Source organism: Urtica dioica, chromosome 10, assembly GCF_054948205.1.
Source record: "Urtica dioica subsp. dioica isolate 48M chromosome 10, U.dioica_male_clone48M_v1_H2, whole genome shotgun sequence".
Taxonomy (NCBI): domain Eukaryota; kingdom Viridiplantae; phylum Streptophyta; class Magnoliopsida; order Rosales; family Urticaceae; genus Urtica; species Urtica dioica.
Genome location: NC_142765.1, coordinates 23175725 through 23196796, shown reverse-complemented (window position 1 = coordinate 23196796; position 21072 = coordinate 23175725). Strand labels below are relative to the sequence as shown.

At 35.9% G+C, this 21072-nt stretch overlaps 3 protein-coding genes across 6 annotated transcripts; 2 read left to right on the top strand and 1 right to left on the bottom strand.

Annotated features, from left to right (window-relative positions):
• The first annotated feature begins 4487 nt into the window (after positions 1 to 4487).
• On the top strand, positions 4488 to 9221 carry LOC149384174 (disease resistance-like protein DSC1). The gene is made up of 5 exons (XM_089628646.1): positions 4488 to 4989; positions 5341 to 6457; positions 6526 to 6834; positions 6902 to 8176; positions 8588 to 9221. Exons 1-5 carry the CDS (start codon positions 4529 to 4531, stop codon positions 9092 to 9094), a joined length of 3669 nt encoding a protein of 1222 aa, XP_089484772.1. The 5' UTR covers positions 4488 to 4528; the 3' UTR covers positions 9095 to 9221.
• A 1056-nt stretch (positions 9222 to 10277) lies between these two features.
• LOC149384173 (uncharacterized) lies at positions 10278 to 14085 on the bottom strand. Of its 3 annotated transcripts, none has more exons than XM_089628258.1 (6): positions 13674 to 14085; positions 12803 to 12903; positions 12193 to 12290; positions 11457 to 11689; positions 11001 to 11053; positions 10278 to 10633 (listed from the first exon to the last, which is right to left on the bottom strand). In XM_089628258.1, exons 1-6 carry the CDS (start codon positions 14011 to 14013, stop codon positions 10595 to 10597), a joined length of 864 nt encoding a protein of 287 aa, XP_089484384.1. In that variant the 5' UTR covers positions 14014 to 14085; the 3' UTR covers positions 10278 to 10594. The 3 variants fall into 3 exon arrangements, with proteins under 3 accessions (XP_089484384.1, XP_089484386.1, XP_089484385.1); XM_089628260.1 differs by lacking the exon at positions 10278 to 10633 and adding an exon at positions 10648 to 10866; XM_089628259.1 differs by lacking the exon at positions 10278 to 10633 and adding an exon at positions 10648 to 10822.
• A 2442-nt stretch (positions 14086 to 16527) lies between these two features.
• On the top strand, positions 16528 to 19021 carry LOC149384172 (nifU-like protein 3, chloroplastic). Of its 2 annotated transcripts, none has more exons than XM_089628127.1 (5): positions 16528 to 16724; positions 16873 to 16952; positions 17181 to 17305; positions 18038 to 18336; positions 18654 to 19021. In XM_089628127.1, the coding sequence occupies exons 1-5, from the start codon at positions 16563 to 16565 to the stop codon at positions 18843 to 18845; spliced, it is 858 nt and encodes a 285-aa protein (XP_089484253.1). In that variant the 5' UTR covers positions 16528 to 16562; the 3' UTR covers positions 18846 to 19021. The 2 variants fall into 2 exon arrangements, with proteins under 2 accessions (XP_089484253.1, XP_089484255.1); XM_089628129.1 differs by having other exon boundaries at positions 16563 to 16724; positions 16868 to 16952.
• The last annotated feature ends 2051 nt before the right edge of the window (positions 19022 to 21072 follow it).

The following is a 21072-nucleotide window of genomic DNA, read 5'->3' as shown; positions in this document are numbered from 1 at the left end:
CTAAAATATTTCCATATTTTTTTTTCAGTTTATTTACACGAATATACTGTAAATCATCTTTGTATTTACAATGCATTTTACGATGAAAAAATTGGTATTAACTGTAAATCAACGTCGTATTTACAATACTGGATAAGAATTCAATAGAACCAAAATCTCAGCAAATTCACAATCACTGAAACAAATCTCATACACTCAAAACCACCAGCAATTCCGATGAAGAATAAGAAGAAGAGAGAAAAAAATCATCTTTGTATTTACAATGCATTTTTCGATGACACAATTGGTATTAACTGTAAATCAACGTCGTATTTACAATAATGGATAATAATTCACCAGAACCAAAATCTCAGCAAATTCACAAACAATGAAACAAATCTCATACACTCAAAACCATCAGCAATTCTGATGAAAAAGAAGAAGAATAAGAAGAAGAAGAAGAGAGAAAAAAATGAAGGATCATCATAATATAAGAAATCCTGTAATCCCTCCACCAATCCAATCCGATAGGCACAGCCCGTTTTCCGTCACCATCGACGAGCGTCGACCGATATTGCAGAGGGTGGGCGAGTGTCGGAGCCGATGTTGCAGAGGGTGGAGCGTCGACCGATGTTGCAGAACGTTGATTTTTGTTTTTATCGGTTTTGTAGAGATAAAGAGAGAGTATAGATATCTGCATTAATGGAGTTTAAAAACTCCCTCAATTTGTGGGAGTAGTTATGACCGATTTTTTTTTCAATTTGAATTAATGGGAGTAGTTATGGCCGAATATTTTGGTTTAAATTTTTGGGTAATTTAGCAAAATAGCCAACTCAAACCTTAGAAATTGCCAAATACCCAAGGTTTTGTAAATATTAAGTAAATAGCCAATTGTATTTAATTGCACGTCCAAGTTTATGAAAATGCCCAAATTGTTTCCCGCCCAATCGTCATTTCTGCTTAATATATAAAAAAAATCAAAGGAAATCGGGATTTCCGAGAATCGAGGTCATTAAACACATTTATTTGAAAATTATTCACCTTCATTGCATATCTCTCGGTCATAAAAATAAAAATAAAATAAAAAAAGCTCTCCCAAAACCGCTACTCTCTTCCCCGACGAAAATATTTTCATCTTCCCTGACGAGCAATTTCGGCTGCTGAATCTAAATCTGGTATGCATGTGTAGGGGTTCTTGCTATTTTAACTCGTATTTACTATTTTTCGTCAAAGATTTACACAAAAATAAAAGAGAAAACATGGTTTTTTGGATCGGTTATTTAATAACATGAATTTTTTATAGTTCTTCTTCCTCTGGGATAAAGTGCCAGTAGTTAATGTTCGTGTATTGCTTATTCGTAATCCTAGTTTTTTTTGCCTTAAACCCTAGACATTTGCATACGAGATTTGGGGGTTCGATTTTAAATGGCTAGATGTGTAAATCTTGTTGTGTATGGTTATACCGAATATACATACAGGTACGCATATATAGATTCGTATTTACTTTATTTTGAAAGAGATTTACCCAAAAAAAAATATGGGTTTGTTAATTCGATTATTGAATACCCACAAATAATCTTTGAAGTTTTAGATATTAGGGTTATTTTAATTTTTGACGGTGGTTGTGTAAATCGGACCCATTTTTCAAGTTTTATCATTTTGTGAAGAAACCATTTTTGTACGTTGACTACATTATATTTACATGAGATTTACAATGTTATTTACAACTATTTACTTGATTCTAGCAAAGAGTATGGAAATGAGTTGTTTACAAATATTTACACAATCTTCATTTTCTTGTATATACAGAATGATAATATGGAGAGGAAAGTCGGTCAGAGAAAACGCCGATCAAAATTACGGGACACCTAAGTAGATGTAGAAACATATTAATTAATAAATTTTGTGCCCCTACGATTTATAGTTATGTATACTCGTGATGCTGTATTTAATGTGACATTGTATTTACACAGTTTTTACTGCAAATTTATATATTGTTGACTATATAGTATACAGTTATTTACTTCAAAATGATATACATTTTTTGTTATGTGCAAAGTATTTACTGAAAGTTGTATATTCAAAATGATATACATTTTTTGTTATGTGCAAAGTATTTACTGAAAGTTGTATATATTAACACTCATTTACAGTTATTTACTTTATAATTACAAAAAAATTTGGAAAAAAGTACCAATTTTACATAATTCAAATTGTGACTTACAAAAAGATTTAAATAGCTTATATGTCTAGTACACGTAATATACTAATATTTGATCAGATATTCTATACCATTAAAGACTAAATACACGTAATCTCATAACTAAATACTAATTAATAGGGAATTATTCTTTAGATTGACCGAATAATTCAAATTTAAAACTAAATTGCCTAAAATAAAAAGATTTGAATGTCTTAACTTCTTAAAACATGTAATATATCAATATTCAATCTAATTTTAAGTATCATTAAAGACTAAATGGCTTGAATCTCATAACTCAATGGGGAAATATTCTTTAGATTGACATTATATTCCAAAATTAAAACTAATTTGCCTAAAATATTATCATCATTTATTGTTAAAAAATTAAATTCAAAATCAAACAGAATTTTCGACAAATAAAATTCAAGTTAAAAAAACTGCCGATTATAATTTTAATTATTGTGATAACTATTTATACTATTATTTACAGTTATTTACAACTGATTACACTATAATTTACAACTATTTACAGATGATTACACAAAGAATCGGATTAAAGAAAAGAGAAATTAATAACGCCAGATATATGGAAACAAAATAATGAATAAATAACCCACGTAATTATTCAGTTGCTAAAAATAAGGATCCGAAATTAACCACCCAATTTTAATCACTCTGAAATTCGGGATATTGGAAAAAAATTCAAAATTCAAATAATTTCGGATTCAAAAGATAAAAGGACACAAACTGGAATTGAAAAAAAATCTTATTCGTCCACGTCATCCGAGTTGCTATTTACTTAATATTTACAAAACCTTGGCTATTTAGCAAATCCCAACGTTTGAGTTGGTTATTTTGCTAATTTTTTGTAAATTTTTTAATATTTGGTGTGTAAATGGGTGGGAATTATGTGAGGACATTTTGGTATTTTATTAGACCGTAAATAGGTTGTTGTGGCTATTAACAGAAAATTAACAAAACGTTGGCCAAATCCAAAATCTCTATAGCCGTGTGGCTATATAGCTATATAACCCAATAATTAATTCATTTTCATCTACAAGTTCAATCCAAAATCACATTCATATTAGTATATAAAGATGCGTAATTATCCACAAAATCGAAGACTCCAAACAACTCAACTACACAAAACACGGTAGATTAAAATTTTATACACATGAATTAATTATTTTAAAATCTTGAGAAAACTGGTTCACGAACATGATCACGAATATAAAGACCAGAAATCTAAAAATTAAGAAATATAGATGAAAATCAAAACAAACAATTTTGAAATCGATTGATGGACATAATTTAGATTTGAGAGCTGAAGAAATTAATCAAAATCACATACGTTTCCTTTTTCAAAATGAAATAATTAAATCAACTTACTTAAAAAAAAAAAAAAAACCCCGCATATTTTATTAAATATTTCAAGCTGATAGCCACATATTTTAGTTGATGCCCGCATATTTTAAGCCGATAGCCGTATATTTTAGAAAATAACCGCATATTTTATTAAAATAATCTTAAACTCGGAAATTGATCTCATATTTTAGCCGATGCATATTTTAAACTGGTAACCACACGTTTCATAAAATAATCACATATTTTCAGTCGATCACTGCATATTTCAGAAAATAACATCACATTTCAAGTTGATAGCCCTGTATTTGATAAAATACTAGCATATTTGAGCTAAAAGTCGCATATTTTAAGCTGATAGCCGTATATATCAATTAATGGCCCTATAAATACTCAAAAAGTTTTTGAAAACTTAGTGAGAAAGAGAAGGGTGACTAACAAAAGATAAGGATGATAGTTTTACCCATTACTCATTATCCGATCTTTTACTCGCTGATTTAAACAGACTGGATAATACCCGTTCTTTTCATGTAAACGGGTAAGACGCGTTAAGATTTTAGCGGGTCTGAATTCGGATAACAGAATAAATGGATCCGCACCTGTTTAATTAGGTCAAATAAAAAAATATATAATTATTACTCACTATTTTTTTTTATATAATAAATCACTATCTTAATGAAAAATGTAAAATAGAGAAAGCTAAGTTTACATCTCTAATCCATCTCTATTTTTTTTAATCACTATCTTAATTGAATTTTTTATTTTTTTTTATGTATGAGTTGTATTTTAATTAATGTTTTTCAAATAAAAAAGTATAAAATTAAAAAAATATACATATAATATACAAGTACATTAGCTATAAAATTGTAAATATAAATTAAAATCAATTTTATAAGATTCTTGCATCGGATTGCAGATTGTATAAAAAAAACGAAGTAAAAAAAAAAAAAAAAAAAAAACGAAGGTGATGAAGCGCAAAGAGAAATGTGTTCTTCGTCTCCTTCGATGTTGAAGAAGTACGACGTGTTTCTGAGCTTCAGAGGCGAAGATACCAGAAGTAACTTCACGAGCCATCTTTACAGAGCCCTGTGCGACAAGGAAATCGAGACGTTCATTGACGCGAGGAGCCTGGAAAAAGGAGACGAGATCACTCCGGCGCTACTCGAAGCGATCCGACAATCCAACATCGCCGTCGTCGTCTTCTCCGAAGACTACGCCTCTTCGTCGTGGTGCTTGGCCGAACTGGTTCACATCCTGCAATGCCAGGGGCTCATTTTGTTGCCCGTATTTTACAAGGTCGATCCCTCCGACATTCGAAAGCAGCGAGGAAGTTTCGGAGCTGCTTTCGAAGAACACGAGAAGCGATACGATCATGCCAAGGTTCTGCAGTGGAGATCTGCGCTGGAGAAAGCTGCCAATCACTCCGGCTGGGATTCTAAACACAGGTCTTCCTTTCTCTCTCTCTCTCTCTCTCTCTACGGTTCATTGACCGGATTCAAATCCCAATGTTTAGGAAATGGCTTGGGATTCGACGATTAGGTCTCTCTTTAGATGAAATTCAAGTTTTCGACTAGAGTTTGGGAAACAAACAGGGAATTCGCGCATTTCTGTAATGGATTGGGAAGATTTGCCTTTTTTTTTTTCCCCCTCTTTCTCTTTACTCAGGATCTTGTTTGATTTAATTATAGTTTCAATGTTTTTTCCTAATTACATGAATCGATGTTTCGTTGTTACATGTATTCGATTGCAAGGTTATATGTTTACCAACTCCAGAGTTGTATGTTTTCATTCTGTAGGGTTGAGGCCGAATTAATCGATGAAATCGTCAAAGATGTTTTAGGAAAATTAAATACTTTAACATCAACTGATGGCTTGGAAGGCCTGATTGGAATTGGGAAACACGTCAGGAAAATCAAGAAGTTTTTGAGCATTCAGTCAACGGAAGTTCATGTTGTTGGTTTGTGTGGAATGGGTGGTATAGGAAAGACCACCATTGCGAGTGTCGTCTTCAATCAGCTACTTGATCAATTCAGTGGTTCCTGTTTCGTTGCGAATGTTCGAGAAGAATCTGAGAAAACGGGGATAGGAAGCTTGAGAGACAAGCTTCTTTCCCAACTGCTAAAGGATGAAAAGATCTACTCGGGAAACCCTTCTTTGAAACCCAGCTTGGTTAGGAGACTTCGCCGAAAAAGGGTACTCCTTGTTCTGGACGATCTGAATGATTTCGAGCAATTTGTATATATTGCTGGCGATGGTTGGTTTGGCCCTGGAAGTAGAATTATAGTAACGACTAGAGATTCGCAAGTTCTCACAAATATTGATTCTGATGCACAATATAAGGTTAAAAAATACGAGGTTAGACAGTTAGAATATGATGATGCTCTCGAGCTTTTTCGTTTAACCGCATTTAAGGGAATCGATTCTCCCGGATCAGATTATGTAGAGGTGTCGAAACAGGTGGTACTACATGCTGGAGGGATTCCATTGGTTGTAAAAACTTTGGGTTCTTATCTTCGATCTTGTGTTTTGAAGGGAAAACCATGGGAGATCACATTGGAGACACTGAAAGAATGTTCCCCTGAAAATGTTCAGAAGAAGTTAGTCATAAGTTATCAAGGGCTAAATAAGCTGGAGAGGGCCGTGTTTCTTGATATCGCTTGTTTCTTTAAAGGAACGTCTCGAGATCATGCAGCGTATATATTAACGAATTTATACCGATCAGCGAATTGGCTAATAGAGAATCTCATAGAGAAATCTCTCATCACAACAAGAGGTTACGAGAAGCAGCTATGGATGCATGATCTACTACAGGAAATGGGATGGGAAATCGTTCGCGAAGAATCCAAAATGCTCGGTAAGCGGAGCAGGTTATGGATTGCTCAAGAAGTATGTGACGTCTTGGAGCAAGATAAAGTAAGTGTCTTAAGAGATTCCTAATTTGTATTTAGATTGTTCGCTTTAAAATTTCTCTTTCTTGATAGGGAACCGAAGCGATCGAAAAGATGGTCCTAGACAAAGGAAGCATGGTCGAAAACATACACTTGTCTGCCACAGTTTTCCAGCCCATGACTAACCTAAGACTGCTTATAGTCTACAGTTTTAACAAGAGTAACAAGTGCGAAGTATACTTTCCTAAAGATCTCCGATCTTTTCCACGTGCACTTAGATATCTCGAATGGCCAGAATTCCCTGCAAAATCCTTATCTTCAACGTCTTCACTGCGAGATCTTGTTGAGCTTAAGCTTCCCTACAGTCAGCTTGAACGACTTTGGGATGGAGAGCTAATCCAGGTATGGCCTAACTTTGCTGCTATCTATGACTTATGATTGACGGTGAATTTTCTATTTTCTCTTTCAGCCCCTCAAGGAATTAACACGCCTCGATCTTAGTCACTCTGAGAAACTAACTCAATTCCCAAATCTGTCTGGTGCTCCAAATATCGAGGTCATAAATCTTGAACACTGCACAAGTTTGCTTCAAGTTCCTTCTAATCATTTGCAAAATGTTGACAAGCTCATTGATTTTAATTTGAGCCACTGCACAAGTCTATTTAGTCTTCCAGACACAATTTTCGCTGGCGCACTTAAAAGACTTAAGCTTAGTGGTTGCCATAATCTGACTAGTATTCCTCAGATTATGGGTACGAGTATTGAAAAACTATATTTAGACTCCACTTCAATAAAGGAAGTTCCCTCGTGGATTGGCTCTCACAGCCGTCTTTCTTTACTGTCTGTCGAACACTGTAAACTTCTCAAGTCTCTCCCCAGCAGTATCCATGGCCTAGAGTTCATTAAATCTCTTCCACTCACTGGCTGCTCAGTTCTTGAAAATATTCCTAAACTTCCAAAGAATATGAAAGAGTTCGATTTGACGGGGTCCACAATAAAAGAAGTTCCATCATCTGTTGAATCTCTCCTTGGTCTGGAGAGCATCAATATGTCTGGCTGTCAGTTGCTCGAGAGTCTTCCGAGCAGCATTTTCAAGCTGAGACATCTCACAGAACTCGTTCTCTCCAATTGCTCAAACTTCAGAAACGTTCCAGAAATTCCGGATCCTGTTGGAAGCATAAGAGTTATCCGGTTGAATGGAACAGCCATAAATCGGCTTCCCTCATCGATTCATAATCTGACTGGGCTGTGGCAGTTGGATTTGAATTTGTGCCGAGATCTCGAGTCTCTTCCTATCAGGCTGTGTTTGATGCATTGGCTTGAGACCCTTGAGCTGAGTGAATGTTCAAAACTTGTCCGTTTCTCTTTCTTAGCTGGTTTGACATCGTTAAAATCATTAAATCTAAGCGGAACGAGCATTGACAGCCTACCTCTGAGCATCAAGCGGTTTCCAAATTTGGTTTGGCTTTACGTAAATAACTGCAGGAACCTCCGGTCTTTGACAGAGCTCCCTTCAGTTTTGGAGTATCTCGATGCTAGTGAGTGTCCGCTTCTTGAGACCTTTTCTAATTCGGAAAATATATTGGCACAAGGGCTTGCTTGTGATGACTATCACATTCGCGAAGAGAGTGTGGTCTCTTTTCTGTTTTATGAATGCTTAAAGTTGGACCACAACAATCTTATGCTCAACTTCCGATATAGAGTGCTGCGCAAGGCATTGCGATATGAGCCTGGAGATTATCTGGTATCATTCCTTTTCTTGCATCTCGATAACGAAGTTTTCATGTTTTAAGTTGAATGGGTATATCACGAAGAAAAAATTGAACCTGGCCTTTTATAGCTCAAAACAGATCACAAAATATTGAATGGACACATCAGTTTTTTCATTCAATCCCACATTCGCGTCTTTTTTTTTTTCACTTTTTAATTATATACTGGAAAAATCACATATATTTAACATTTAATCACATTCCCACATATTCATCTTTGATTGACAATTTTTCCAATAAAAGAAAGAAAAAAATACTTTCGACATGAGATTGCAAAAAACTAACCAATCTGAGATGAGATCATCGGTTCTTAATCATGACATTTACAAACAAACTTCAAATAGATAACCATTAATAATCATATGTGTGTCTCTGTGTGTGTGCAGGGTTATATCCCAAGTGTTAATTGTTGTTATCCAGGAGGTGAAGTACCAGAGTGGTTCAAGTACCAATGTGAGGGATGTTCAATGAAGATCAATCTTCCTGCAAAATGGAATAGCAACGATCTCCTGGGCTTCGTTGTTTGCGTTGCTGCTTTCGGAGAATACTATCCTCATCCTGTTCCCTTGCGACTCTCTTGCGAGTTTCGTCTGTTGAAATCCGATCACGATGTACAGGAAGCAGATTATTGGACATTCAACAGTAAAGGACAAGTGCCACATTTGAATTCTCCTCATCTGTTCACTTGGTTTCAGTGTCAAATGTATAACCGAGACGCAGATGAGGCGTCGTTTAAGTTTTACTTCGAAGAATGGATCGATGCAACTTATACGAAATCCCGCAAAACCAAAGTCTTGCGCTGTGGAATCCGCTTGTTATTTCGCCAAGACGGACAGGAATTCGGTTTCAGACCTCACAATCTGTATCTGATTGCCGCGCCCACGAAGGTGTGAAATAACGGGAAGTGGACATCGAGTAAAAAAAGAATCACCGGTCATTTTCTGAACCTGTAACCTCATTTATTATCTCAATGTGACCTTTCTATTATTACTAATGTTAATGCAATTACGTTTTAAGGTTTCTGAAACTTTCTTAAATAATTCATGCATGACTTGAAGTTAGCTCAACCGACTTTTATTTCTTCAAATCGTAAGCTTGTAAAATATTTCATTTCTAATTATAAAACTTCTCATTAATATAAACATGAACTTAGAAAAAGTAATATTTTCAAAAGGTTTACTTATTTATAACGGTCTTCCTAGGTAAAGGCTTAGAAACTCATCTTTTAAGATATATATATATATATATATATACACACACACACACACACACACTAGGTACGAACATGTCCTACACACTTGATTAATACAGATTTATTTAGCATACATAATTTGGTATGTGTTTTGATTAAGAATTGAGATTTAAAATCAAACCAATATCAATCACAACACAAATTAACAACCAAAACTGAAGGGTTTAATATAAAAACAGAACAAAACGAATGCTTATGCAATATATATACAGCTTCGGCAAGGGTAAAGTCATTGCTTTAGGTCTCAATTTTGAGAAGGCCCAAAATAAAATTTAATGAAATATTATATTTCATTTGAATGGTGTTCTGATCTCTTATGTACCACGTAAAACTGATGTCAAGAAGAGTAATATATTTATAAAACTCATTCAATAAAATGCCCATTTAATATACTCATGGTTTTAATAAAACCCTTTTAATACAAAAAAAGGGGCCAATATGAATGGACTCCCGCCCAAAAAAAACACACTGACTAATTCATTTCTTCACATTCTACAAGCATTATACACAGCTTTAGTATTTCAAAACGCTTTTTTCAATATATATTTAATATTTTTTATATAAAAAATAAACATTTTTCTAAACTTTTACTTTAGGCCTTAACTTATGTTGAGCCGGCTCTCTCTCTCTCTCGCCTTTCTTGTTCTTAATTCACAACGTCGATTCTAAAATCCTTTGGTGCAGACAATAACGGTTAAAAAAATACATATTTATACATATATACATATATACACCAAAGGATTTTAGAATCGACGTTGTGAATTAAGAACAAGAAAGGCAAAAAAAGTTTTTGTATTGCTGAACCATGGACAGGGGATTCGAGCTTTCAAAGAAGAAGAAACATAGTATGCGAAAGAAAAAAAAATCAACATTGTTGTTTATTGGTAGGTACACTTAGATAAGCACCCAACCCCAAGCACTTTATGTGGAGATACCATCTACGTAGGAGCGGGCAATTTATTTACAAGTGTGATTATTCGATCTTCAACTAAAAAGAAAACGAAACGAGCCAAAATAATTTATGTGAGAAGGAAAGCGAAAATACAGTATATACATCACTATACGTAAATCGAATGAAGGACGAAAGTAAGTTACACCTTTGTACATGGTAAGACCAAGCCAACCACCTTTGAAAGCTAAGCTATAAATTATTACCCTTCTCCTCATCATCATCATCATCCTGAGCATGTTAATCATGTTCAAAAAAACACAATCAGTGGAAAAGGATTACTAGGTGGCACAAATTTTATTAGTTTGATTAAATGATAACATGTTCAAGCTAGAAATTCTATAAAAAGATGACAGGATATGTAATGTTACCAAGGTACTTGAAATTTCCATTCCAAATAATACCCAGCAAAATTTAGACCTGGCCTTTGGTGAATTAGCAATATCATAACTAAATTTAGATCATTGTTTCACAAAGGAACGAAATTCGATGCTTAGTAAGAGTTCGTTGCTGACGGTGGACCGACTCAAAAAATCTTCACACTTGGCATGTAGAGAAAAGAAGAAAAGTGTTTAGAGAAGAAGAGAGGTTTGCTTACCAATCCATCGAGCATTTTGTCAAAATCCTCGTCAAAGTCACCGCCATTATCATCTGAGGTGCAAAGATACATAAACATTGAGATTCCACAGAGCTTACAAGGATTATTAGGCATCTTATATAATCATGACATATAACCAACGGTACTTGGGGATCGTGGCTACAAAATAACAAAATTAGGGTTTTATTTCTCTATTGTCATTGCTGGAGTGTGAATGCCATGCCAGTTTCATTTTAAAGGAAAACGACCAAAGACTTGACATTTACCTTACCAGGCAGATCATATTCGATCAAAGAAGCAGTGGCACAACAGTAAATCTAATGTTAAAATCCAAAAGAACGACCACAAAATCTAATGATGGAATATACTTGGCTATCGAGAGAGTTAAAAGAAATACCAATTTGATGATCAAATAAAGATTCAGAAATCAGGATTGGCAAAAGAAATAGCACACACCTAAAGCATCATCGCTCTCAGCAAGATCTCCGAGGAGAAAAGCATCCAAGTCTTGATCCATACATGATGACATGTTTGATGTTGTAACTGGCCGATCGGTTACTTTAACTTCCGTGCTAGAACTCGATGCACCATCTTCACGATCGTTCAGTTTTGCATCTTTTACTTCACCTACCGCTATTTCTTGTTCACCAGCTTTTGACTTCGCATCATCTGTATACCTTTTCTCATACCTAAACTATCACAAAAATATGAACGTATCATCAAACTTTTATGGCTTGGAACGTAATAAGTTATATTTTAGTGAGATTGAGACATAAAGATATGTTCCCCGTTTCATCTTTTGTGTAAATCTGGCTTTTTCCATTATCAATAGAAAAGTTATTGTTTAAAAAAAAAGACATAAAGATACGTATTTACAGATTATACAAAATATGCCGCGCATCAATTAAAAGAACTAAATGGAAAGGATATGAACTGGATACAATGCTTCATGAGAGAAAACAATATCGGTAAGCTTAATCTATTACTGTACTTAAATGTTGCTTTTTTTTTTTTTTTTTTTTTTTTTTTCACAAACAAGAATTCAGCCCACTGTATGAGTATCTAGTCTGAAGGTGGCTTTTCTCTGACAGGCATTAATAAAGGAACACAATGCAAATCTTTTACGGTGAATGGGCACAAAATATAAAGTAACTTGGGGAAATAACAACAAATAATATGAGAAAAAACTTACGGTGCCACGTGACGGTCCATAAGGATGAAATATATCCTCCAGAACTTTCTTTCCTTCATAAAGCGTGGACACAATTCATATCTCAATTTTGAAATTTCCTACAGCAAATGCAGTTGCAGAATATCAATAGTGAATGGACATTGTGGCTTAAAATCACTGGAATAGAACAGTCAATCTATATTGATATGTTTCACCATTCCATTTGGTGAAATGATGTTTAACAACAGTTGCACACAAAATATATCTCCAACTTAACTTCTGAGACCATATTCTCTGCCATTATCAAATATGTTGAGAATAGAAGATACAAAACATTTTTCCGTTATCTTTGGGTTCTACTTCTACCAGATCATAGGGCATTGTAGTCTTTCTGTTTCGAAATTAACAGGACACTTACTTCTATTTATAAAATTTTATATCTCGTATTTTCTCAGGTCTTCAACCTTATAACTCTCAATCTCATTCAAATCTCTAGTACATTTTCGAAGTGTTAGCTTTTATAGAACCATCGGCTTAAACTTAAAATGGTAAGAAATATCAGAATGAATGAGACCCTTTCTCTCTTAACCTCTAGAAAAATTCGTAATTTCAGAAGCAACATTGAAGTTACCTGGACAACAGAGAGAACAAGAGCTGCGTGTTTTTCTTGCCATTCCGAGAGATCTTGGCTGACATTTGACACAGCATCAACGCCGTACAACTGTGTATCATCTGCAAGAAGTTAAAACCCAATTCCATTAAAGAATCTTTCCACATTTCAGAATAATATCTAGCTACTTGAAATACTATATATCCTTACAATTACGTATATGGGCCGCTTCTATAATGTTGTAATCGTTATTACTCTATATAAATACACACACACACACACACACACACATGTATATATATTATTACACTCTATGAACACTGTGTGTTCAGAAATTAAAGAATCCCATCATGACCTCAAAAATACTGATTTTAGGAGTTTGAGAATATTTCTCATTTACTTTTTGCTAGCATAGCTAGAAACAATGCAGATCCCACACTCTTATAGTTAAAACTAGTCATTTCCAGCTTCGGAAAATAAAACCACGGGATCTCAAAATTTTCCAAAATCGTTAGTATTCAAATCGATAAACCCGGTAGTAAATGTTACCTTTCTGAATAGTTTACTTAATGTGACTGAATCAATACCTAAATTGTGTGCTTACCAAACTTGCTAACATCTTGTCAATAAAGGCCAGTCATTTTGCTCTCATTATCTAAGCATTTTTACATGCCAAGAGAACCGCACAACTCTATCAATTTGAACAAAAATCACCAGAAACAATATACGTGAGATTGAGCAGTGTTGCAGATTATGTGATGTCAAAACACATAAGCTTTTCCTTTCTTTTGTCCCTTACATATTGAATAAGTTCACCCAAGAATTTCGTACCAAAAGACCCAAAATCACATGACTACCACGAAATTTCTGATTGAACAAACAGAAACAGTACCTTCGAGAGGAAAATCACGGAAAGTGATGGGAGTGATTCCCTGGACGAACTCGGTCAACTCATCGGTCACTCCGAACGCTTTCAGGTCCGTCTCCGGAATCCTCGTCTCTGTCGCTGGAGTCTCCGCCGCGCCGGTGATTTCCGTGGCCAGGCGTCGAACGTCTTCGGCTCGCCTGGCGGCTTCTGAGCGAAGCTCTTCGGCTCGCTTAGCGGCTTCGGAGCGGAGCTGATCGGCTCGATGAGAAACGATGTCTGAGAGCCTGGAAACCTCGGCGCTGAGGTCATGGGTGCGCTTTGTGGCTTCGTCGGCGAAGCTTCGAGCTTTGTGCCAGAAATCCATGGAAGGCTTGTTTGAGTTTTGGTCAGTCTTCTTTCTCAGACTGGTCAGCTAATCATCGAGTTCAACATCCACGCCTCTCTTTCTTTATCACTCCTTATGTTATGCGAATAATTTTTTTAAAGGGAAAAATATTATTTTTCTTAGTATAACTAGTCACGTATTTATGATTGTGACATTTTAGTCCTTAAACTTCTTCTTTTTTTTGGAGCAATTTAGTGCTTAATCTATTGGTTTTATTTGGGTCTTTTTCTAAAGAAAAAAAAAATATGAAGTCTCTGAGGGCTATCTCTTGGTCATGGTAAAGTCCTCGTCGATTTTTTTTTTTAGGTCGGCGTCTCTCAATGCTATCACTAATTCTGACTGTTTACCACACCAATGTTGATTCTACTATTTCTTCCAATGTGGTCTCCTCGTGCGTTGTTGAGAGCTACTTCCTTTTTCTCGTACGCATACTCGAACGTCCTTTCGTAGTAGGTGATCCTCGTTTCTTGAGGTCAACAAATGTGTAAATCTTTGGAGCTTTAATCCCTATCTTGAATGTTGGTTCTCGAACGTAGTAGGTGATCCTCGTACGCATACTCGAACGTCCTTTCCCTACCCTAGTAGGTGGTTCTCGAATGTTGGGATATTCAAAGAGTCACGAAGTTAACCAAACTTTAGTGCTATCGTCTTTCATCTGTTGGAAGCTTATATGTGATGTGCTATCATTCGATGCTAGTTTTAATCTTGAGGTCTTTTGTTGTTAGGAGTTTGATGTTTGTTCTTGTCGATATTATACGTGTTTTCTAATGAAAAACTTCGCTCCTCCTTCAAAAACAAACTGATATCATATCTTCAACAAATGTGTAAATCTTTGGAGCTTTAATCCCTATCTTGATTTACCAATTAAGAGTTGGATTGAAAGGAAACCTCTACTAGGGTAGTAAATTCGTGTTTGTATCATAATTATGTCGTGTTTACTTTAAAACATGATGTAGCATATCAGTCATATTAAATAATACATAAAATATAAGGAAAACAAATTTTAAAATCCGAAAATTGTTATGCAACTAAGTTCTAACAAAAATCAAATCCAAATTAGCATCTGTTGTGGTATCATATAGCCAAATTATTATGCAACTATTTTTTGTATTCAGGATTGTAGGTGTGGCTTTTTGGTTTTTTGTTTTGTTTTGAGAAAGAGGACGGGAAAGAGCTTCGTGCTTTTGTTCTAAAAAAGAAATTTCATGAATTAGACCTTGTAATGAGTCAAAATTCATTAAAGGTCCACTACTTTATCAAAAATAGATTTATTAGACCAGTTTACCCTTCAAAATAAGATAACGATAAAGTAAAAAGTGCTCTTAGAATAACTAAACTAAAAAATAAAAAAAATCTACGAGTCGTGTTGTACGACGTCGTACTAAATTGTACGGTGTCATCGTTAGGCTGTATATAGTGTTGTCTTGATGTTATACGATGTCATATAGTATTTTCTCTGTCTAGTTCTTTCAATAGAATTTATCAACACGAAAAAACGCAGAATAAGGTAGACGACAACAAATCTATAGTTATCGTCCATAATCATTGAACATTATAACTTCGAATCGAATCCAAATTGATGTTCAAAGTAGTTTTTCTTATAAAATAAAAAATTAAAAGTATAATTTTGATAAAAGCTCACATATCAAAATTATTCACGAATTAAGACTATTTAAATCGTGATATTCTACGTAAGAATTTTATTAATTGTTTATTTTATTTATTAATTTGAGTGTGAGTATTTTACTCAAAAAAGTCTAGCTTCGACATTACAAATTTTTTATTTTCGATGTATTATGCTGCGTTCGGGAAGGATGAATCGCTTTAAACAAAAAAAAAGGGTCCCAAAAAGGAATCTATTGATTCTCTCTTAATTAATCGGACCGTAGGTGTGATGATTCATTTTACTGGCGATGTCTCTGGTTCAAGTCCAGGATGGCCTACTGCGCTAAGAAAATAATAGAAGAAACATTTGACTCCTTCATGCGTGCTCCACTCGGGGGATATAGCTCAGTTGGTAGAGCTCCGCTCTTGCAATTGTGTTATTGCAATTACGGGTTGGGTGTCTAATTGTCCAGGGGATAATTATAGAATCTTGTACCTGAATCGATGACTCAATTTTTCTAAGTAATGGGGAAGAAGACCGAAACATGCCACTAAAATCTATCTTATGAAATCTCTCTCGGTATTGTTGTATACTAATATTATTTAAATGTATTTTGAACTAATTGTGTAATAAAGAATGTGTTGCAAACTTGCAATTAGTCAATCTCTTAGCTTATTTTAATATTTTAGTCAAAATTTTATTTTATTAAGAAAATAGCACAACATGCTGAAGTAAATTAAATGAACTAAATTAGTTAATTTAATTCATTTCGATCTGATTAGCTATTTTTTTTAATAAAATGAAACATTGACTATTTTTTAAAAAGATTGGCGAGTTATTGGAGTAGTGATCTAATTAGTTTAATGGGTGTTTTAGTGCATAATCTTGGAAGATGTATGCATGAAGAATTGAATGGTTCACAATGCTTGGAGGTTTGGTTGAGGACACTCTCCGCTCATTTGTTAGTTCTAGTTCCTTCTATCTCCCTCTCTCTAAAACTACTCACACATTTCTCTCCCACTCGCCGGCGACTATTCCTTTTTCCTTCCCATGCTCTCTCCTTCGCCGCAACCCTGCGAACCAGGTTTGCCTTCGTTTCTTCAATACCACCAAATCCTACTGTTTTATAGTCTCATATTCATCGCTGGTTCTGTAAACAAACCGAGTTATGGTTTGCAAGAGAAAGGGCAATATTGACTTTTCGCTGCGTTTCTGATGTGTGGGCAGCGCAGGGTGGTGGTAGAATCGGCAGTCACGCGTTCCATTCACCGCCTCTGAGATCAGCCCTTCGGACCAACCACATTCACTCCAGGTGAACTTTACCTCTTTAACAAATTATTGGACATAATTTTATTGAACTTACCTTCTTTCTTATTGTTCATACATGATACATGGTCCTGCATATATTTATCAATTTGTTTATTAAAGCCGAACTCTTAGTTGCTTGATTTGTTAGTGTATTGAATAAGGGTTAGATGAAGCTAAACCGTGCTCTTTTTTTTTTCTTTTTTCTTTTTTCTTTTTTTTTTTAAATATTTAGGACGCCATTGCAAAGGGCATCTAGTAGAGTATTGTCTTCAAAGCAAAGTGCATTTCTAAGAGGTCAATATGGTAGAAGACTTTTTGCCTTCAACTCTATTCTTGTCCGGAGGAGAACGCAATCCGGTACACATCATCACCCTCTTCTCTTAAAGCTACATTCTTTGTACTAATAAATAACTGTAACAGATTTATCATCCACTTATTCTTTTAAAAGATTCGAACTTGCTATCCTCTGTTTCTAGAACTGAAACCGCAAAATTTGAGATATGATCTTAGAAGGTATTTGAATTTGAATCAAATAAGCGTACGATCTCAATTTGGATACACAATAAATAGAATTGAATTAATTTGAGTTAGGTGAAAATATGCTATAATACACCCACGTGTTAGTCGGTCTAGTGGTCAGGCCCTTGGTTTATTTCAAGGGCTTATTTCCAAGAGGTTCCGAGTTCGATTCCCACCTAACAACTGCTAACGTTTCAAGTTCCCAAATGTTGTGGGGTCAGGCAGCGAACAATAAATAAATAAATAAATAATTGTACAAAATAGACATTTGAAACTTATTCATTAGCAAAATAGCCAAAGTTTCAACTTTTCAGCAAAGTAGCCAAAATTTATGTGTTCAAAAAATTTTAATTTTACGATTATTATAAGCAATTTATCACTTTCAAAAAAATTAATCTAAGAGTCAAAAATTTTTTTTGAAACCAGATCATTGCCCATTTTGGCTATTTCACTAAATTAAGACAACTCTTAACTACTTTAAATTGGTTATTTAGCTGCATCATCCATAAATAAATAAATGCTATAATACCCTTTTGTTTGATCTTCAATCTGGTTTTTGAAAAAAAAAAGGAGTTGTGGTTTCGCCGAGATGTGGGCTCCCTTTGACGGAAGAGAATGTGGAGAAGGTGTTGGAGGAGGTGCGGCCGGGGCTGATGGCGGACGGCGGGAACGTGGCCTTGCACGAGATCGACGGCCTCATTGTGATACTCAAACTTCAAGGAGCTTGCGGGTCGTGCCCGAGCTCCACTATGACGCTCAAGATGGGGATCGAGACTCGCCTGCGAGACAAAATTCCCGAGATCATGGAAGTTGAGCAGATCGTCGATACCGAGACCGGCCTCGAACTCAACCACGAAAACGTTGAAAAGGTTTTAATCCTCTGCCAAGAAATTTTCAAAAATGTTTTCTAGCTCTGTCCCTGACTCGTGCTATGGGTTATATTTCTGCTAGAAATAGCCGTCTTTGTATTGTCTATCCATATCAATGGAGTGCACTATTTCAAAACTTTGTTTGTACATCTTGATTCGATGTCATTTTGGATGATTTGTTAGGTTTTATTCTAACTGCTTGTAGTTATAACTTATAAGTAGGCCCAAATTACGGAACAAACATTTACTGGTGAAGTTCAACATTCCTGTACATGGTTTTTCGCATTGATTTTTTTTTTTTCTTTTTTTCTTTTCAGGTTCTGGGTGAGATTAGGCCATATCTTGCAGGGACAGGTGGCGGAATACTTGAGCTCCAACAGATCGACGGTTTAGTTGTCAAGGTTCGGTTGAGTGGTCCCGCGGCTCAGGTTATGACTGTTCGGGTTGCGTTAACTCAAAAGTTGAGGGAAAAAATCCCGGTCATCACAGCGGTTCAGCTGATTGAGTGATACACAAAACACGTACAGTTATCCATTAAGTGAGAAGTTACCGAAGAACAGTTTATCTGTCCATGAGATGTAACTAAACTGTACGTGATGTAATTAAACTGGGTTCATAGTGATTGTTAAATTTTGTTATATTTTTTTATATTAATGATAACCTAGGAAAGTTTCATTAAACATAACCAATGCCTTTTGGTCGTTTACAACTGTTTAAGAAACCAAATAGGACAATGAAAAAGTCCATGTCTCTTGGACACCCTGAACGTACATCGAGTAGTCTGTTTCTTTCAATTTCACAATATCGGGTTAGTAACGTATTACATAGCCAAGAAATGGAAAATAAGTTCCATTAATACAATTCAAGAAAAGCAGTTCTTCACTGTAAAGCACGGTGCAACGATACATCAGTAAGCTTATTCGTTTTCAGATTATAGACGTTGAAGTTGCTTAGCTGACACGACATTGACTTCAGTCTTAAAATACCTTGTAAACACTTGTAAAAAGCTAAGGCTTAGTGGTGTTGATCTTTCCGTTTTGCTCTCTAGATATCTGATTTAGGTATTCCAACAGTTGGTGAGATTGTTCCTCTTTTTATGTCATCTTTATCTAGATGATGATGTTGAACCTCTAAGTGATGTAGATGACTTTGATGTACCTATTGTGTTCTTAATGAAAAAATTGGGAACAATAAATTGTCGACGAGATTGAAGTATAAAAATAAAACAGGTACGAAGGGTCACTTGAATACATTCCAAGAAGTTATAATCAGTTTGTTGGGGTCACTACTACAAATTCACATTTCTGGTGCGGAAGGGTATTAGGTGCGGCATGTCGCACCTAAATGTCGCACCTAAGCACATATTAGGTGTGACATGTCGCACCAGATACTCATTCAAATGATTAAAAATTTCGCTAATGTTTAGTGGTATTCGGTGTGATAGTGTCGCACCGGATAGTAAAACGTCGCACCGAATACTTTTAGGTGCGACAACTGTCGCACCTAATGATTTTAAAATTCAAAACGGTCAGGAATATCCCCCCGAAAATTTTTGGCTGTGTGATTTCATATTCGGTGCGACATTTGGTGCGACATGTCTCACGAATAGGAGTATTAGGTGCGACAATGTCACACCCAATAGTTTTAGGGTATTATAAAGCCGCGAACCCCCTTCTTCCTCGCCCGAGCTTCTAAATCTGTCTGCATCTCTCTCTCTCTCTCAATCTCACTCTCTCCCTCTCCGACCCATCTCCAGCCCCTCGGCCCATCTCCGGTGACCACCGCGTCCTCTCCGCCCCGCCCCGGTACGCCTCTCTCTCTCTCACCTCTCTCTCCATCTCACCATTTTCCTCTCCGACCAGGTCGCCCCGCCCCGCCGCCGTGACCAGCCTCCCTCCCTGCCCCCGCCGTCGTGACCAGCCTATCCCTTTTCGCCCCGCGTCCAGCCCCGCTGCCCCTCCCGCCCCGCGACCAGCCCCGCTGTCCCACCGCCCCGCGTCCAGCCCCGCCTGCCCCGTCCCGGTACGTCTCTCTCTCTCTGTCTCACCTCTCTCCCCATCTCACTATGTCTCTCTCCGACCAGGCCCGTCTCGCCGTCCGGTGAAGATCAAGTTTCGGGATGAGCTTAAGGCTTGTGTCTCCTTGATAATTTATTATACTCGTGGTCGTGGAAGACATTTCGAACTTCTTTGTCAAAGTCTGCCCAGACGGCATCATAACTGTAGTGTCTTGAATGAAGAATGCGAAGAAAGACTCATGGATCTTCTTCACGGTCAAAGGTCCTAGTCAAATAAAACAAGGGGGTATACGACAGAGGTCCGAAGAACGATGACATAGACAAAATTGGAAGTAACAATTATAGTAGTTTTAGGTGTTATTACTATGGTAAAATGGGCAATATTCATAATTATTGACTAAAGTTGAAGCGTGACAACAATAATAACAACAAAAGCGCAACATCGATTATGTCGACAAAGTTAAAGCTATTATCGATGATTTTATAGTTATGTGTGTTGAAGAAGTCATAAGTCTCATTTGTCAAGAGAGCAATTGAGTGATTGATAGTGGAGCATCGACTCATTCTACTGCCCGAAAGGATTTATTCACGTTAGACATGTGTAACGACGTTGTGGCCAAAGTCAATTCATGGGAGATAGTGTGTCTAGAGACCACTAATGAACATTACTTGTGAAAATTGTTAAACATATCCCTGACATGTGAATTAATTTTATTTCC

Excerpts from the sequence above, each read along its gene's own strand:
- LOC149384173 (XM_089628258.1), bottom strand. The coding sequence starts at position 14,013 with ATGGATTTCTGGCACAAAGCTCGAAGCTTCGCCGACGAAGCCACAAAG. Across the intron at positions 12,904-13,673 it reads CCGTGATTTTCCTCTCGAAG|ATGATACACAGTTGTACGGC; the intron begins GTACTGTTTCTG and ends AACTTCTTGCAG. Across the intron at positions 12,291-12,802 it reads TTGTTCTCTCTGTTGTCCAG|GAAATTTCAAAATTGAGATA; the intron begins GTAACTTCAATG and ends CATTTGCTGTAG.
- LOC149384172 (XM_089628127.1), top strand. The coding sequence starts at position 16,563 with ATGCTTGGAGGTTTGGTTGAGGACACTCTCCGCTCATTTGTTAGTTCT. Across the intron at positions 16,725-16,872 it reads GCCGCAACCCTGCGAACCAG|GGTGGTGGTAGAATCGGCAG; the intron begins GTTTGCCTTCGT and ends TGGGCAGCGCAG. Across the intron at positions 16,953-17,180 it reads ACCAACCACATTCACTCCAG|GACGCCATTGCAAAGGGCAT; the intron begins GTGAACTTTACC and ends TTAAATATTTAG.
- LOC149384174 (XM_089628646.1), top strand. The coding sequence starts at position 4,529 with ATGTGTTCTTCGTCTCCTTCGATGTTGAAGAAGTACGACGTGTTTCTG. Across the intron at positions 4,990-5,340 it reads GGCTGGGATTCTAAACACAG|GGTTGAGGCCGAATTAATCG; the intron begins GTCTTCCTTTCT and ends TTCATTCTGTAG. Across the intron at positions 8,177-8,587 it reads ATGAGCCTGGAGATTATCTG|GGTTATATCCCAAGTGTTAA; the intron begins GTATCATTCCTT and ends GTGTGTGTGCAG.